Genomic DNA, 19,109 nt, shown 5'->3' with positions numbered 1-19,109 from the left:
AAGGGTACATAAACCACTACTAAATGGACTTGGGAAAAATCCACAATTCCAGGAATAACATGTATAGAATGTTTGTACGTTTGGGAAGCTTGCCAGGTGCCCTTGGCCTGGATTGGCCGCTGTCATGGATAGGATGCTGGGCTCGATGGACCCTTGGTCTTTTCCCAGTGTGGCATTACTTATGTTCTTAAGATCAGCATGTGTTGGTGCCCTGCTCTGGGATTATGAAAAAAAAGATATCACTCTAATAGGTGGAAGAATCCAGCTGGCTTGTGCTGTGAAAGAGAGATGACAGCTCCAGGGTTGGGCAGACTTGTTATATCATGTCTTCTATTCTGCCACTAAATAGATCACATCAGCAAGATACCAGCCCAAAAAGTCTAGGAATTACAATACAAATCACAATTACACTCAATATCAAAGTTCAGTGACAATTGGGATCCAATAACAAAGGCTTTATTTTTTCAGAAATATTGGCCTTTCAAAGTTTTTTTCCTAAAATTTCAAATACTGTTACGACCTCAGTGATAAAGGTAATGAGTTCCAGATTTCAGCTAGTTTCTAATGTAAAGATGCAGAGAAATGCTTATTGATTTTAACTTATAGAAAGAACTTATCCAGTCTCCCCTGGAAAGAGCAAGGACAGATGAAGATTAGGTATGCAGCTGCTGTTATCATATACTATGAGTTTACCTTCATGGGCAGACTGGATGGCTCTTGCAGGCCTTGATCTGCCATCATTGATTGTGTTACTACAACAGAGCGCATTAAGGAATAGCTCGTGCCAGGTGGTGTTGTGTAGGCAGAAATACATCCTTTAACTGAAGGATGGTTTCTAGAACGTATTTGCCAGTGCAGCTCAGACAATCTTGTTTCAATTTCTTAAAAACGTTCCCTGGCTTCAGCTCACACCAAGTTGGGTCACACATGTGCAGGATGGACAATCAGAAGACAGGACAAGTCAGAGCTGCTCTAAGCTGAACTTTTTATTCCACTCATTTGCTCTAGACAAAATGTTAACGTAGAGGGGGAATGTACCACCCCCATTACAGGATCAATGAAAACTGGGCTTCTGCAATTCTTCAAAATATAGCATAGTGCTGAAATCTACTTTCCCCACATCTGGTCTATTGGTTAAAGTATCCAAATCGCCATTAGACGATACGCCCTCCCCTTCCCCGGCTTTTACACTGAGCAACATTATATCTAAAGAGTACTGGGTCTTGGCCAGCGTATTAAGAAAACTTAAAGCTTCAAGAGCTGGAGCCATGCATCTAAGAAAAGAACTTGCCCGCAACACAGGCTTTGGGATACAAAGTTCTTAATGCCAAATGCTGCTGTTTCAGGTTGTATAATTGATTATCCTCCAATTGTGTGAAGCGTCCATGTGTTTTTAACAATTTAAAAGGACAGACTATTTGGAAAAGCAAGTTTGTACTCATCTACTTCAACTCCCCCCCCCCCCCCTCCATGCTCTCTCCATGGCAGAGGCCAAATTCGAGAGAGAAGGGGCATTATTACAGTGCCCAAAAGGCAGGAACTTTTAACTCTTAATTCTCCAACATCAAAAAGAGAAAGTAGTTCTTTTTCTAGAATTGAACACATTAGGTTTGTACCTTGGCATTGCAATTCAATAGTATTGAAGATTCTGCTGGGTAGACTGGGTCCTTGCATGGGTTATATCAGAATGCATTATAAGTGCCTCAACAGTCTCCCCTCCCCCCTTCTGCAGGGGCTGGGCAGCCAGTGGCTCTTCCAGCAAACCAACTTTCTTCCTAGCTTTTAACGGCCAGGTTGCCGCTGTACCCCAGCAGCGTTACGGTAACTGCATGATGCAGTCTGTCTCCCGATACGGCGGCAGGTTCAGCTGATACTTCTTCTCCAGTGCCATGGGTACAAATCGCCCTCCCAAGAAGTGGTAACGTCCTGAGAAGTGATGGGCAGACTTTTTGGGGGCTGTTAGAGAAATGAGCATATCTGGTTGAATGCCTTCAGGGTTTCCCTTTTCAACATCCCAGCCTGTAAAAAAAGTTGAGAGAATTAGCAGAAAGGAAAAACACAAAAATCCAACTCTGCAATCATATTTATTCTTAATGTCTTTATTATTTGAAGGTTTGCTTAGTTCCACTAAACACCATTTTGTAACTAATGTAACGTGGGAGATTTTTAGATTCATAACACCTTCCAAACAGTGCTCTGTAGCTCCCACTCCCTGAAATGGGATCCCTAAAATTCTTGCATTGAGCAAAGCCTCTCTCTACCTTAGGAAGCAGGTAAAAGGTTGGCTCTTTCCCCAAGCTACGCCCTAGTCACACACACAAAAATACAATACTGTAGCTTATCCATTCCTACCCTACTTGATACTTGGATCCCACATTATTCAGCTCTATGTGGCTTCCATAAGTAAATAAACTGAACAAGTTAATGTATAATACATGCTATGAAAAGTGTAAGAATTAAAGGAACATGCAGTGAGGAGAAAGTTTAACTGATTTCACTATCTAGCGGAGGGACTTGTGGAAAAGAAAAGCCTTCAAGAACTTGCCGGAGCTTAGATTATATTCACAGAGCTTTACTAGTTCCCTTATACTTTATCTCCCATTACTCTCTTGTCTGTCTATATCTTCCACCTCAGCTTACCTTCTAGAGCCGTGTTTCCCAAACCTGGTCCTGGAGGCACCCCAGCCAGTCAGGTTTTCAGGATATCCACAACATGAGAGAGATTTGAATACCAGAGACAGTACATGCAGATCTCTTGTGTGTATCCTGAAAATCTGACTGGCTGGGGTGCCTCCAGGACCAGGTTTGGCTGTCCTATACTATTAAGATGTCGTATTAAATCATCATTAAGTAGCACACTACACCATAATGAATATTTTTTTCTACCTATGCCTGAAGTGAATTTCTTCAAAAGGCAGTAAATAAGTCCTAATAAATAAATAAAGTCACTTTTACATACCTGACGGGATATCAATGCTGGCAATGGGTATAGTAATCTGCTTCAGGGTGCGGAGGACGCTTCCAAAAGGTTCCCGCACAGCCCCTTTAAAGCTGAATCCGAAAATGGCATCTACTACCAGACAGTATGTCTCATCAATCAGCGAAGCCTGAATGAGTGGGTGATAAATAGGAATTATTCCAGGATTGTGTCAAAATTACTGTCTCACTTAAATTCAAAATAGAATAAAACCACATCACTCCCTTAGTGCAACTTTCTTTAAAATTAGTCCCTTTTGTTTTCTGACACCTATTACTCTTATTTATCTGTATCTTTCCTTACACCCTAGGTTGCCTATTAAAACATTTTATAGGGAGGCGCCAGCCTATTGGCACTGGAGAAATCAAGTACATTTGCTGGCTACTTGGGAGGCTAGGGGGGCTAAGGGGTCCCCGAAGTGTTTAGCGCGTTTTACACTGATTTGGGGCCCTTATTTACAGACATTGAGTCCAAAGGGGCGAAGCTTGCTTCTGAATAAGGGGTAAGATGACACTATCAGGAGCCCCAGAGAGCGTCCATATGATATATATGGCTCCACTAGGGGAGGGGGGGTGCCCTAGGACTATCAGAGTCCAAGCCCTGGGGCAAGGAGGGGGGAGGATGGGGGGGGGGGGATGAAAAGGTGAAAGCAAAAAATTGATGAAGGACTTACTCACTAGCTTTTTGTTATGTATGCTATGATGTTGCTATGTTATTTAGGCCAGATATGGAATGTATCTAATTTTGATTGTCATCAATAAAAATGTTGAAAACTAAAACATTTTATAGCGTATTGTGTTGACATTACAATGTAGCGCATACGATGCCATACTTGACCATTTTTACTGTTGTAAATGTCTTGCCTATGTTTGACTTTTATTCTTGCTGTACGCCACCTTGAGTGAATTCCTTCAAAAGGCAGTAAATAAATCCTATAACGGAGATCCAGCGTCGGGGGAAAAAAAAAAAGCCCAACTCTGTTTCACTCTTAAGATCTACAGGATTTGGTGTAGGCAACAAGCCTGTGTTTCCTTTACAACCATCGGGGTCTGCAAGCTGAGAAAACCAGCAATCTCGAGAGTCAAGTTCCTGAAATGCCTATAACTGGTCCCTATTTCTACTTCCCCACTATCCCCAACAGTAACTGCTGCCTCCAGCCCCCAGCTGAAAATGTTGCAGGTCTGCTGTAGTGGAGGGATTTTGTGTTGCTGTTACTAAAGTGACACTAAAATTTGAATATATCTGTTTTGTTGTATGGCATGTGAGAAATTTGGGACTGATGTGTAGGCATTGAGCCTACAAATAGGTGGGAAAATGTGGGATACAAATGTAACAAAAAGCTTTTTGATATAGGATTACAGTTAAATAATGCCTGTCAATAGAAATAGAATAAAATAAAACCGAGAAAAGAAAATAAGATATCTTTTTTATTGGACTAACTTAATACATTTTTTGATTAGCTTTCGAAGGTTGCCCTTCGTCAGATCATCTCTCTACTCAGTTAAATGAAATATTTACACATACTTTGTTCAGCTGTGAATTTTAGTTTAGTGTTTGGTGTCAGTCAGGTGTGTCACAGCAGAAGAAAGGTTAAGAACCACTGCTTTGAACCAATTTAAAACTCTACCTCCAATACCAATATTTTCATAGAAACATGATGGCAGATAAGGGCCAAATGGCCCATCCAGTCTGCCCTTCCTCGGTAACCACTAACTCTTCCTTTCCTAAGGGATCCCACAGGCCTGTCCCATGCTTTCTTAAATTCGGACACAGACCTGGCTCCACAACCTCCACTGGGAGGCCATTTCATGCATCCACTACCCTTTCGGTGAAAGAGTATTTTCTTAGATTCCTCCTAAGTCTATTTCCTCTTAACTTCATTGTATGCCCCCTCATTCCAAAGTTTTCCTTCATTTGAAAAAGGCTTTTGTGTTCAAATGTCATGGTCCACTAAATCAAATACAGTTGACAGAATGACTTATGAGGGCCAGATGACTATTACTCAGTAAGGATATAACTTTATCTAATGATCCCATAACTGTCTCTGTACTGTGCCCAGCTCAAAACCCCGAGAAGCTGGAATGGATGCCAAGAGATATGTCTCAGCTCAGTTTTCAGTTCTGTCTCTACCTGCTGGTTTCTGGACACACTATCCTACAGGTCAGGTTCTGGAATAGTGGGAAGCTACGTAATTTAGCATTACAGAACTCCAGTATATAAGGGAGGCTTGTGCACCTCTGTCTAATAAAGCTTGGGGCAGTCGTCCCTTCCAAACAGATGGGGACAACAGTCTTAGGGCGGCTGATAACAATTGACAGACATAGCTCCAGGGTGTTCTCTTTCTGGAGAGTCCTCGCTGTTTCTTGTATTTAGAGAGACCTGCACCCTCCTTGATACATCAGATACAGATCCACATTCTCTCTTGTGCCCTAACTTCCCACACCTGAAACATTTATCAAATAAAATGTATTCTGCCTTCTTGGCAGCCCCACGTTACTCCTGGCTTGGCTGTATTGTGGCCTGTCAGTCCACTCTCTCTGTGGGGAAATCCCTCCCTTTTAGGGAATCAATCCTGCTCTGTGAAGCAATCAATTTAACTTCTAATTAAATTTATTTTGCCTGGTATTCTCTCTCCCTAATCTCGGTGGAACCTTGGTGTCCTTCCCCCTTTCCTTCTGGGGTAGGGGTATTCAGACTAGGGGTTTTTGGCGTATTGGGAGGATTTTCGTATCCAGTATGACTTTCCCTTCCTGCTTATAAGACATTTCCTTTCTTTTAAAGTGACCCAAACATTTCTATTTATCTCTAGCCTCTTCCTCCCCAATTTGTCTCATCAGTGTAGCAGCTGAAGGGGGATCTCAACTCTCATCTGGCAAACCAGCCCCGAGCAGAATCCAATCTGAACAAAGCCCATCTGAAAATCTGTTCAATTCTAGCTCTGTGCAGATCCTGTGCCAGGACCAGCACCTTTTCTGAAGATCTAAGCATGACACCTTCCAATCATGCCACATAATTGGGAAAGCTTGTTCCCAGCCCCCTTGCACAGTGGTTTTGATCTGAATAAAACAATCCTGTTGGATCAGCTGTACTTCCACAGACACTTATCCAGTGTTCAAATTTTTCCTCACCAAGAGGAATAGTTTTCATCCCTGAGAATCCTCTGTCTTTTATATGGACTGGTGTCATAGTGTGGCTGTAAAGCTTTTTGTATTACCCTTCCCGTTACATCCAATGTGTCAGAATAAACTGCTGAGCCTCACCCCCCCAGGGGAAAAATGTGTCACATCCTGCAAAGTTTTCCCTTCACTTTTCAAAAGTCTCAGCATCTTATCCTGCCCACTGACAGGAATCTGGGGCAATGTGCGTTCCCCCCCCCCCCCCCAACAATTATTATGGGAGCAGAAATTCCCTTATCTAAAGGCACAGTAAGGGACAGTTGTCATGAATTATTTCCTCAGAGCAGGTACAGAGAACTTTTCAATTCTTTTGTGCCTCATAGCTCTGACTTTTATTCGCCCCAATATCTTCAAAGCCTGTTCAATATCAATTGATTCCATATATTCAGGTACACTGCTGACTAACAATACCTGAACTGGATCAATTCCTTCCCCTTTACACTACCTTCAACACCACCATAACCTCAGACTCCATTATCTATATAAGTGTGAACTGGGGGGGGGGGGGGAATCGCCTGACTGATGCCCCCACTGGGGCCAGCTGTTTCCCCCCCCCCCCCTTTTTTATATATTGCTGGTGCTCTGATGTCTCCACCCAAGGAGAAAGGGGATTACAAGGGTGGATTCCCTTCCCTTTCCCCCAGGAACTACTGTAAAATCTCAGTGAATTCAACTGTCAAATCTCTCACTGCTTTCCCTCATCCCTAAGCTCTGTCCTATTTGACAGCCTCTCACAACTAAGAATCCTTCACCCCTTTGCCATCTGCACTTTTTGACAGACATCACACAACTCCCTCCCTGAGGCAAGGAGACACCCATTGATTTTTCCCTCCTCAGAAAACTCCTCCCCTTTATTCATAGCCCCAATTATACCCATTGGTTTTTTTCCCCTCAGAAAACTCCTCCCCCTTTTTCATAGCCCCAATAATACCCATTGGTTTTTTTCCCTCCTCAGAAAACTCCTCCCCCTTTTTCATAGCCCCAATAATACCCATTGTTTTTTTCCCTCCTCAGAAAACTCCTCCCCCTTTTTCATAGCCCCAATAATACCCATTGGTTTTTTCCCTCCTCAGAAAACTCCTCCCCCTTTTTCATAGCCCCAATTATACCCACTGATTTTTCCCTCCTTAGAAAACTCCTCCCACATTACAGCCTCAGTTGCTATGCAGAAGACAAATCCACTGAATATTGATTTACTGGCTCTGTCTCAGGAGAGATCAAGTCCTGACAGGAAGATCACACACATCAAAAATGCCAGCTTCACTACCCCTATCAAACCCAATTTATATATGGGTTAAACAAGGCAATTAAAAAAAAAAAATCCTGTCCAAAGGAAGCTTTCAGAAAGAAAAAAAGATGCTAGGTGCAGTGGGGATCTAAGAAAATGTCACCATTTCTATAATGTTTTACAATACTTTGGGGCAAGGGAATCGTAGGAAAAATGCGACTGCTAAAAAGCCTTCCTCTTCTCCGACGTAGCTTTAGCCACATCTGGAATAAATGTCACTCCTTGACCACAAAATACTGTATCTGCAAGCTTCAACTAATCCTTAAAAAAATAAATATTTATCCTCCTCAAACATAACAAAACGTGGCCCTAGTTGGAATATTGTTAGACAATTCCAAGAAGATAAAATAAATCCAAAATGTCCACCAACACCATAGTGTCCATTCCTCCTCCTGCTAAGCTATGAAAGACTTGTTACTCGCCAATTCTCTTAATAGATACGATTAACCAGTAAATAACACATAACTGTAAAGTACAAAATTTAAGGTTATTCCAATAAATGAACAGCTGAGAAGAAAAAGGAAAAAAAAAGTGAGAGAAAGCAACTTTCAACCATATATGTTTAGTTAAAGGAAATGCTAGCATCAAATAATTATAACTCCTGGAGCTTGTCCTAAATTTTAACAGGCTTATTAAGATCCTCCTTCAAGGGCAGTACCGTCCAAAAATTTGAATACAAAACTTATTTTAAAAATAATTTGATCCATGTAAAGCACTCAGCAAAGGAGTTACATGATCCATTCAAGATTTCTGCAATATTAGCCTAGCTCCTTCTACCCTCTCTCTCATCCCTGCTGGTAGGTAATAGTTTGGACATAGCAATTTTGAAAATGTCTTTTAAATCCATTCTCCAAAAGGTCACAGGAGCCCAGTTTTTGTTTTTTTTTTAGTTTTTGGAAAGTTAAGCATTACATTCCTGCTCCTAGCCATTCTCCAGAGCCTTCAATGTAACAAAACCAAAACTCTTTCACAAAAGTTATTCCTGCTGTTATAACCCCAAATGGACCCGCTGCTGCCCCAGTTCTCCCAGTCTGTCTTCATGGTCTCTACACTCGGCCACTGATTAATTAGTAAATTCTGAGGATTTATCGCTGCCTCCCAAATGTGCTTGAGGGCTACTTTCCTATTCATGGAAGGCCTGGGTTCTTCACAGTGCATTTTTTTTCTAGCAAAAAAGGTGCCAGTACTCAAATGACAGACCACCTTTTATGGGTGGGGTGATCACCGAGGGATCCACTCTACAATAGCCAGGCCCCCTGCAACCACTCACAGAATCTATGACAAGGCAGAATTGGTGTGTAGAGCCTGAGCTCTTTACATAAATACATAAGTAATGCCACACTGGGAAAAGACCAAGGGTCCATTGAGCCCAGCATCCTGTCCACGACAGCGGCCAATCCAGGCCAAGGGCACCTGGCAAGCTTCCCAAACGTACAAACATTCTATACATGTTATTCCTGGAATTGTGGATTTTTCCCAAGTCCATTTAGTAGTGGTTTATGGACTTGTCCTTTAGGAAACTGTCTAACCCCTTTTTAAACTCTGCTAAGCTAACCGCCTTCACCACATTCTCCAGCAACAAATTCCAGAGTTTAACTATGCGTTGGGTGAAGAAACATTTCCTCCGATTTGTTTTAAATTTACTACACTGTAGTTTCATCACATGCCCCCTAGTCCTAGTATTTTTGGAAAGCGTGAACAGATGCTTCACATCCACCTGTTCCACTCCACTCATTATTTTATATACCTCTATCATGTCTCCCCTCAGCCCTCTCTTCTCCAAGCTGAAAAGCCCTAGCCTCCTTAGTCTTTCTTCACAGGGAAGTTGTCCCATCCCTGCTATCATTTTAGTCGCCCTTTGCTGCACCTTTTCCAATTCTGCTATATCTTTCTTGAGATGGGGCGACCAGAATGGAACACAATACTCAAGGTGCGGTCGCACCATGGAGCAATACAACGGCATTATAACGTCTTCACACCTGTTTTCCATACCTTTCCTAATAATACCCAACATTCTATTCGCTTTCCTAGCTGCAGCAGCACACTGCGCAGAAGGTTTCAGTGTATTATCGACGATGACACCCAGATCCCTTTCTTGGTCCTTAACGCCTAACGTGGAACCTTGCATGATGTAGCTATAATTCGGGTTCTTTTTTCCCCACATGCATCACCTTGCACTTGCTCACATTAAACGTCATCTGCCATTTAGCCGCCCAGTCTCGTAAGGTCCTTCTGTAAAACTTGAGGTCCATGGGTCAATTTTAGCAGACAATGGAAAAGGTGCTGGTACTCAGTACCCCCAAGTACCCCCTCAAAAAAAAGAAACTCTGGTTCAACACAAATTGAGGGAACTCCACTAGCTTCTCTGGTGTGAGCAGGGTTGTTACTACTACCGATTTCTATAGCACTGTACACAAACACGTAAGAGACAGTCCCTGGCCGTCTGAGCTTACAATCTATTCATTACTCCTCTCCATCTCTGAGGTATGCCCTAACTTCTCCCTTGGGAGAGCCACTAATGCAGCACCACCACCCTCCCCAGCAGACTTTCCAGCGCTCACTACATCAACCTGCATGGATGAAGTGGTGCCAAATTAATGGTACATCACTTTGCTGCAGAAGACAGTAAAGGCCACTTGACCTCTGATGGGACTGTTTGCTCCTCCAGCGACTTGAGCCGAGGACATTGCAAGATGAACCAGGTCATTGGGCCCTGAATTGCCTGGGGCTTAACTCCAGCAACAAACAGCCGCTTGGCTTTCCTCTTATCCATGAACAGGGAGGTTACAAAAAAAAACAAAGCACACCTGAGGTAACCAGTGTCCACAGCTGCAATGCACTCAGCCCTGACAGCACTCTCTGCCCCCCCAGGTCACATGAGCCAAAAATCATTTTTTTAATCAAACAGTTCTGTGCCAGAGTATGGCACTGTCCCAGAACAATTACATGGAGATGTACAGGGTTGTACAAATGAGGCCCAGCCCGCAACACTACCAAATGTCCCTACACACTTAACAAAACCTAGTTCAATAGTCTCCTGAAATTCTGCTTCAATGTGTTGGACGTGACACACTGCATTCAACATCCAAGCGCCAACATGGTCTACGCCACAAGCATAGTGAATGATGGATTCTAACCCAGTTGGAGTTCTACGACCTGCGAGACCAATTTAGAGCAGGGGTTCTCAACCAGATCCTCGAGAGACATGCAGCCAGTCAGGTTTTCAAGCTAATCACAACGAATATGCACGAGATACATATACACACAATGGAGGCAGTGTATGTAAATCTGTCTCATCCTGAAAACCTGACAGACCGGGTGTCTCCCATAGACCCGGTTCAGAATGTTGACTGGGCCCTGCTCAGGGAGTCTTAGCACTGGAACTGCACAAATTGATGAAATATTACATATACGACATACCTCTGAAGGAAACTCTGGCAGGAAAGGGATGTCCATCTTCTGGCACTGAGTGGTTAAACTTCCAAACAGAGGCTTATTGGATCGTTTGGGGTAAAATATGGTTGGTTCATACCCCTGTTGAGACATACAAGGCAGAATTAATTTAGTATTTACAAATGAGGCTGGCCCAGTGCCATTGCAAAAGATGTGGGAACCCTGCAAAGCCTTACAGTGGGGGTGACAAAGCAAGCAGAATGAAGGGCCACTTCTGGTCACCTGGGTGTCATCAGAACATGACAATGCCAGGGATAGCCAGGGTCAGAATGGATCTGAAAAGCACACCAGTGCCTCTGACTCGCATTTCCCGGCGTGGAAACTGATCAACGAGCTTGGCCCTCTCTCATGTGGTGCTGATTCCCTCTTCTCCAGATTCAAAACACAACTTGTAAGAAAAATAAAAAACTGGATTTGGTGATCGGCCCCAAAAAGCTAAATTCAAAAAAGGTTGGAAATTACTCACAAACAACTTCAAGTGCCTTGCACACACCAGTCCATCGCCTCCATTGTTCCCAGGCCCACACACAACCAGGACAGCAGGTATATTTCTGGCAAAGGAACTCGTGGGATAAGCCTAGACAAAAGAGAAAAAAAAATATATTTTAATGTTATCAATCCTCTTCCTCTGTTCCCTTGTGTAAAGGAGCATCATAGGGTATGTCCAATTTAGTATGTTAAAAAATAAATAAAACACTGATTTAAACCCTTCAAACTATCTGAACATAAGGAATAGCCATACTGAGTCAGACCAATGGTCCACATAACCTATTATCCTGCTTCCAGCAGTGGCCAATCCAGGTCACAAGTGTCTGGCAGAAATCCAATTAGTAGCAACATTCCATGCTACACATCCCAAGACAAGCAGTGGCTTCCCCATGTCTGTCTCAATAGCAGACTATGGACTTTTCCTCCAGGAACTTGTCCAAACCTTTTTTTTAAACACAGATTAGCTAACCATTGTTACCACATGGAATTACAGATCAAAAATGTGGTTTATATTTTTTAAACTTACAGTTGTGATTACTTGTTCTTATTATATACTAGTAACGAAGACCCGTTTGAAATCGCAATGAAACGGGCGCTAGCAAGGCTCTCCTCCGTCCCTGTGTCTCCGTGTGTCGCCGGCCCCCCTGCAGCCTCCATGCGAATGTGCTGAGACCCTGGCCCTTTAGGCACGCCCCCCCAGCGTCCGTGACCGTTCCGTTCCCCCCCGATGTGTGTGTTGCCGGTGCACCCCCTTCCACCCCCACCGATGTCATCGCTGCCGGCGCTCCCCCCTCTCCGAAGGCCCCCCCACCCCACTGACCTGGCGAAACAGAAGATTTCTGCGTCATGTGAATGCCCCTGCAGTAGGAACCGATAGAGTAACGTGTGCTCCGCCCTCGACGTCATCGCGTTTAGACGCGAGGGCAGAGCAGAGCTACAGTGCAGTACAACGTTGGAGCTGAGAATGTGCTCCGCCCTCAACGTCATAACGTTTGACGCGAGGGCGGGGCCCACAGACTGTGATTTTGTGTGGCTTCAGAGCTTCGAACTTACGAACCTGGCTTCAGTGACGTCAGTGCAAATAGAACGTTGAGGGTGAATTTTATATATATAGATATGGTCATTTTTAAATAATTGTTCAGTTAACAATTCTTTCCTTATTGGATTATAGGAATTCCTTATATTTAGGAATAACGACTAAAAAGCTTACTAGGCTTCAGATGATTTAAAATTCAGCAGCTAGGTTGATTTTTCATTGTTCTAGGTACAAGAGTGCATCTCCTTTGTTGACTAGGCCTGCTGGTTCAAGCCCAGGATTCATTTTCAAGTTTTATGTCTTAAGTTTTTATATGGTATCTGCTCTGCAGACCTTTTGGATAGTTTTAAGATCTTATGTTTAATTTCTTTATTCATTTTCATTTATACAAAGATATAAATCTTTGATGGATAATCCAATATTAAGTAAATATACAACATAATAGGAACATATAACAGAAAAGGAAAAATATTGGGATTCAAATAGTCCACAAATAAAGAGAACCAAGGTTTTATCCATGGAAGTGAAGTTCAGTATTATATTATAAAAAGGAAATATATGTAGGTGGTAGTCCTATATTTAAATTATCCAGCATACATTTCTATCGGTCAATCATTCTTGATCTCATGCGTATCTAGAAAGGCTCATAATTGTTCTGGCTCATAGAATATATATCTATTATTTTCAAAGAAAACTAAACATTTGCAGGGGAATCTTAACTGGTAGGAAGCTTTAATCGCCAGAGTTCTCTGTTTTAATTCCAAAAATTTCTTCTTTCTTTGTTGTGTCCAACGAGAGATATCTGGGAAGATTAGAACTTTACTTCCCATAAACTCAGGTTGGATATTTTTAAAGTACAAACGAAGCAATGCTTCTTTATCCTGCAAAAACACAAATGTAATAATCATAGTTGCAAAAGTCTTAGTTTCTTCCTTAGATTGCTCTAAGAACTCCGATAAATCCAAAGTCTCTGAGATCTTAAAAAATTCTTTCTTGTCTCAATCTTGTAACTTTCCGCTTTTGACATTTCCGTCTGTCAAATCTATTTGTTTCAAAGCATTATTTTCTGTTTTCTTTTGGAATAAATTTATTCAGATTCATTCGTTAATGAATCTCTTTGCTTTTCAAAAGGTATTGAAAACATTTTCTGAAAATGGAAATGGATGTTCTTAGTTTATTTAATTTTTCTTTTTATTTAGATATTTTGTTACATCCTGATTTATGGTTCATTACTACTTATGTTGTTACCTTGCCTCAAATTCCATTTGGAAGATTTGGTGGGTTATAAGACTCTTGATAATATAACATCCTCCAGCAGTGAGTTCCAGAACATAACTGTTCTCCGAGTGAAAAAAAATATTTCCTCTTATTTGTTTTAAGTTTATCAAGTTGATATACTGCCTCTTTCTAAGCACGAATCGAGGCGGTTTACAAGTACTTACACTGTCCCTGATGGGCTCACAATCTAAGTATGTTGTACCTGGGGCAAAGGAGGGCTAAGTGACTTGCCCAGGGTCACACGGAGCTGCAGAGGGAACTAAACCTGGTGCCCCATGATCTTAACCCACTGCACTAACCATTAGGCCACTCCTCCACGTTTCCATGTAACCACTGAGTGTCCCCTCTACCCGTTCTACACAACTCAGGATTTTATAGACCTTAATCATATCCTCTCTCAGCCTCCAACTTTTCCCTCATATGAGAGTAGTTCCATCCCCTTTATCATTTTGGTCGCTCTTCTTTGAACCTTTTCTAATTCCGCTATATCTTTTTTGAGATACGGCAACCATAATTAAACGCAGTACTCAAGGTGAGGTTGCACCATGAAGTGATACAGAAGCATTATAATATTCTTGGCCTTATTTTGCATCAACTTTCCTAATTCCTAGCATCCTATTGGCTTTTTTGGCCGCCACCACGCCGATTTCAGTGTATTGTCTAAAACTACACCCAGATCTTTTTCTTGAGTTCCAACTCCTAAGGTGGACCCTAGCATCAGGTAACTATGATTCGGATTATTCTTAATCTATTATCCCTTCCCAGCATTCTTTAGCCTGCCTCAACGGCCCACACTGGTCTGTGCCTACAGGGAATACAGCACCCCTCCCCTTCTACCAGGCAAGCAGTCAAGCTAAAGGGGGTAGGGTGGTCCAGTCCTTCCCACTTACGTCATATCCTTACGTCACTAACCAAAGAAGTTAAACCAAGCACATACCTTAGCGATGGCTGTGGCACAGCTGAGGCCTGCCAGCTCCATAAGCTGATCCACGCTGAATTTGTATTCATTGAAAAGCTCCTCATCAACAGCCTGGGCCTCTTCCTGACTGACAGAAAAAAAGCACCACCACTTACAGTCTTGAAACAGTAGTCGGGTATTATTTAAATTTATATCCGGCATTATCTGACCCCCATCTAACCAGGTAACAAAAGAATATACATAAATCACAAAAAGATACAAAATAACAATTCCAAATTTAAAAAAAAATTCACAACATAAAATACAAAATCATTACATTACATCTTACAAAACATCATACATTTATCTGCCCACTTCCCTAAATTAATTTTTTTCATCACAGTTACTGTCAATACTTCAGCAGTATCAACACACAGTCCTGAAGGGAGATTATTATTATTAGCATTTGTATAGCGCTACCAGACGCATGCAGTGCTGCTGAACACCTGACACAGAGAGACAGTCCCTGCTCAATAGAGCTTACAATCTAAAGTAATACAGACAAGACAATAAGGGCAAGTACTGGGTGAGAAGGAACAAGGAGAGGCAAATGAGATGGTGGAAACTAGACAAGCCCAACATCAGAGGTTACACTACTACTACTATTTAGCATTTCTATAGCGCTACAAGGCGTACGCAGCGCTGCACTACCTTTCCCAGGGGACCACTGGAGCTTCAAAACAAGCTAGTGCTTTGAGATTAGGCAGCTGCAAGAGGAAATCCAAGCAATACCTTGAAAATGAGTATGTTTTCAAAGGTAAGAAAAAGGGGGTGAGCACGTAGGGCTGGATGTGCTAGAATTACGCTACCGTGTTAGCTGCCTTATTCATAAACAGGTCCCAATTCATATAATGCAAGTTGCAGTAAAATAATGAGCTTTAGTTTTAACATTTTTTATTTCTAGTTATTACAGTTTCATCTATAAACAGCTAAATTCAGTATAGTAAGTCCTTAATAAACAATGTCCAGTGGCCAGGGTTTATCTTTTGCCACATACACCAGAATAACTGAGTAGACTGAATGGGCTTGTGGATTTTTCTCCCATCACCTGCTCTGTTACCAGGTTACAAGGTGCTCAGGTCAAGAAGAGACGCCAAAGCCACGAGAACAGTACTGAGGGGGGCTTTTCCTAAAGGTTAGTTCGAGTTATCTGCAGTAGGTCCCATTTTATTCTTATGGGCCCTGCTGCAGATAGCTCGAGCTAAAGCTAATCTTTAGTAAAAGACCCCCTGAATGTCAGATGCCCTAACACTGAACAGAAGCCAAACGAACAAAGTTCACTGGAAGCATAAGACAAAACTAATATCTCGAGACTAAGAGACCTGAAAAAAATCCCGGCAATTCCATGAAATTAATCTGTCGGTGGGGTACCAAGGGCCGGGCCATTGGAGTCATCCATTCTGAGTGCAAGCAATAAAGAGGTGCATAAACAAATTTAAACATAATAAAATCAACTCAAAGCCAATCTGCTTTTTATTAATCACAATACGCCAGCAATTCTACACAATGTCAATGATAAAATAGCCTCCCTGAAAAAAAACCCCTTTTTTTGGCCTAAGTTCTAAACAACTGCTGCAGTCATTACTGAGTTTTAATATATATGCAAGCTTCAAATGAACACACTTTTATTAGGCCTAAACCTACACCACCCAAGCTGCAAAAGAATTAAATACAAATCAACCTATGCATCCAGCTTCTCCTTTATAAGCACGCAACTATGGAACGCACTACCAAACACCTTGAAAACAACTCACGGCCTATCAAACTTTCGGAAATCACTAAAAACGTACTTATTCAAAAAGACCCAACTTCAATGCCTAGATACCACAATGAAACTAAGACTCGAATTCATCACAACTCAACCCTTCCTCCTTATTCCCTGATGTGTTTATCCTGCACGAACCTTCTACATTGTCACTCTGTATCTGCTATACCGGAACTGGCGATCGCCATCACGGTTACTATGTAAGCCACATTGAGCCTGCAAATAGGTGGGAAAATGTGGGATACAAATGCAATAAATAAATAAATAAAATTGAAAATAATTTTGTCGTATGAAGGGGGTGTTGTGAACGAACAAAAAAAAAACAAAAACGATCTGCTCCACCACTGATCCATATTTTCAAGACTACAATATTTTAAAATAAATGAATTAAGCAGGTAATTATACAGGGCTTCCCAGAAAATATTTCTACTGCTGAAGAGAAAATGAAAAAATCTGTTATTAAAAGGAATAAAAATTAAAAATATGTATATCAATGAACAGCCTTAACCCTCCCCACCAACTTCACACCCATTTCACAACATAACACAAGTAAGTTCACCACTATAACCTCACCAAACTTTTCCCTGCCCGTTTCAAACACACTGAACATTCTCGGAGTTACCATTGATCGAAATCTCACACTTGAAAACCATGTGAAGAATACAACTAAGAAGATGTTCCACTCAATGTGGAAACTCAAAAGACTAAAACCTTTCTTCCCAAGGATCATTTTTCGCAGCCTGGTACAATCAATGGTGCTGAGTCACCTAGACTACTGCAATGCACTCTTCGCTGGCTGCAAAGAGCAAATCCTTAAGAAACTTCAAACAGCCCAGAACACCGCAGCCAGACTCATATTCGGAAAAACAAAATACGAAAGTGCAAAACCCCTAAGAGAAAAACTACACTGGCTTCCACTTAAAGAACAAATCACGTTTAAAATCTGCACTCTAGTTCATAAAATCATTCACGGAGATGCCCCGGCCTACATGCTAGACCTCATCGACCTGCCACCCAGAAATGCCAAAAGATCCGCACGCACATTTCTTAACCTATACTTCCCCGGCTGTAAAGGTTTAAAATACAAACTAACACACGCAGCCAGCTTTTCCTATATGAGCACGCAGATATGGAATGCCCTGCCACGTAACCTAACAACAATCTAGGAAATAACTAACTTTCGTAAATCTCTGAAGACCTATCTCTTCAAGAAGGCATACCAAATGGAATAATAGTTATTTATAACACATCAACACTCCACCTAGTTTCTATTTTCTTTTTACATCTGTCTGGTCCCTACGGACTACCACTTGTATCTTTCACCCTGGAATGGCGATTGCCATAACGGGACCTTGTAAGCCACATTGAGCCTGCAAATAGATGGGATAAAGTGGGATACAAATGCAATAAATAAAATAAAATAAACAAACCAAACTCCAGGCCCAGTCTTTATTCTGTTACCAGAACACAAAATAAAAACTACAATTCCCTGCATGCAACGGGCCAAAACCTGGCCCAAACCACCAAGCTTGCTGGAGTCGTTTTGCAGACGCAAAAGAGCAAAGCACACGTTTACAAGTCACGGATAAAAGCTGAATCAAGCAGAGGATTCGGAGGCGAAAACAACGTGATCATGATTACTGATCTTATATCATTAATGTAGATTGGAAGTTTCATTTTCGGGGTGTTCTTCACCTGAGATACTTGGGACCTTCCATGCTGGCGGAAGCGGAAGAGCTCCGCCTGCTGTTGCAGTACCGCCCCTTCACCTGCGCAGGCGCTCCGAGAAAGGCGGCGGCACGTCCCCAAGAACAGGCCGCACGGGGGTGGTTGACGCAAAAGGCGGCCGCCGCGCGCCTCTCTCCGCCTCGCGCTGCTGAGAGGGCAGGCAGCAGCAGAGGCAACAGGAAAGAGCGCGAGCCCGGAGGGGGGAGTAGCGCGCTCAAGCTCAGCAGCGTCTGCACGAGGCGCATCCCACCCTCACACCCCTTGCCTTTGCGCGTGGGTTCAAAGGAGCTCAAAGTGGCGATGGCGACGTATTGTGCACGAGTCACTCTGCTGGGGCGGGGACAGGAGGACCACGCCTTTTGCTATCCCAGAGAGTGCGTGCAGGAGGCGGGGCTGGGCTGCGCTCCAGGCTGGTGCTTTCTTTTCCCAGTCCCCAGCCTCTCAGAGGGAATTGAGCATGCGCGATGAGCTCAGAATGTTGGGTGCACATGGTTGCAAGCTCTTGCATCGGCAGCTCAGCTCTCTTCTGTATTTGCATAGTTGCATGCCTATAGATTTATTTTAATTTAACATACACAGCTTCCTTTCGTTAGAAGACTCTTAGCATCCTCCGTTTACCTCTCAAAAAGATGCTGGCAGCTTTTTCTTTGACAGGAACAGGCAAAGAGTTGTGGGAAATAGACCAAGCAATCCAGAGATGGGCTGTTCGACATGGTTACGACTTTTAATTTATAGCTGTGGTTCTAAGCCCAGTCCTGTGCTGCCTTCCTGTGTGGTTTTCTTATCTTTTACTTGTGGTTTCTACCTTGTGAGTCTAAGTGGGGTTGTCTTTTCCCGTTCATTGTGCCTGTGGGTAGGGTCTTTTGACCCCTTGTTTTTGGCTCTGTTTAGTGCAGTGTGTGTGCACTGCTTGAGTAGTACTTGCTCAAGAGATTCCGTTTTTGATGCTGCTTTTAACTCC

The 19,109-nt window shown here is 42.5% G+C and overlaps 1 protein-coding gene across 1 annotated transcript; it reads right to left on the bottom strand.

Moving 5' to 3' along the window:
- Positions 1–440: 440 nt before the first annotated feature.
- LOC115459150 (NAD(P)H-hydrate epimerase-like) lies at positions 441–18,488 on the bottom strand. Its single transcript, XM_030189023.1, has 6 exons — positions 18,116–18,488; positions 14,635–14,743; positions 11,361–11,471; positions 10,862–10,975; positions 2,960–3,107; positions 441–2,019 (listed from the first exon to the last, which is right to left on the bottom strand). Exons 1-6 carry the CDS (start codon positions 18,391–18,393, stop codon positions 1,817–1,819), a joined length of 963 nt encoding a protein of 320 aa, XP_030044883.1. The 5' UTR covers positions 18,394–18,488; the 3' UTR covers positions 441–1,816.
- Positions 18,489–19,109: the final 621 nt, after the last annotated feature.

The sequence above is a fragment of the Microcaecilia unicolor genome, unplaced genomic scaffold (assembly GCF_901765095.1).
Source record: "Microcaecilia unicolor unplaced genomic scaffold, aMicUni1.1, whole genome shotgun sequence".
NCBI lineage: Eukaryota > Metazoa > Chordata > Amphibia > Gymnophiona > Siphonopidae > Microcaecilia > Microcaecilia unicolor.
This window is presented reverse-complemented; position numbering and strand designations above follow the sequence as displayed.

Bases quoted from the DNA above. Each gene is read 5' to 3' on its own strand.
- LOC115459150 (XM_030189023.1), bottom strand. From the start codon at position 18,393: ATGCGCCTCGTGCAGACGCTGCTGAGCTTGAGCGCGCTACTCCCCCCT. The intron at 11,472-14,634 runs GTATGTGCTTGG...TCTTTTGTCTAG, and splicing joins GTGCCACAGCCATCGCTAAG to GCTTATCCCACGAGTTCCTT. The intron at 2,020-2,959 runs GTATGTAAAAGT...CTTTTTTTACAG, and splicing joins CAGCATTGATATCCCGTCAG to GCTGGGATGTTGAAAAGGGA.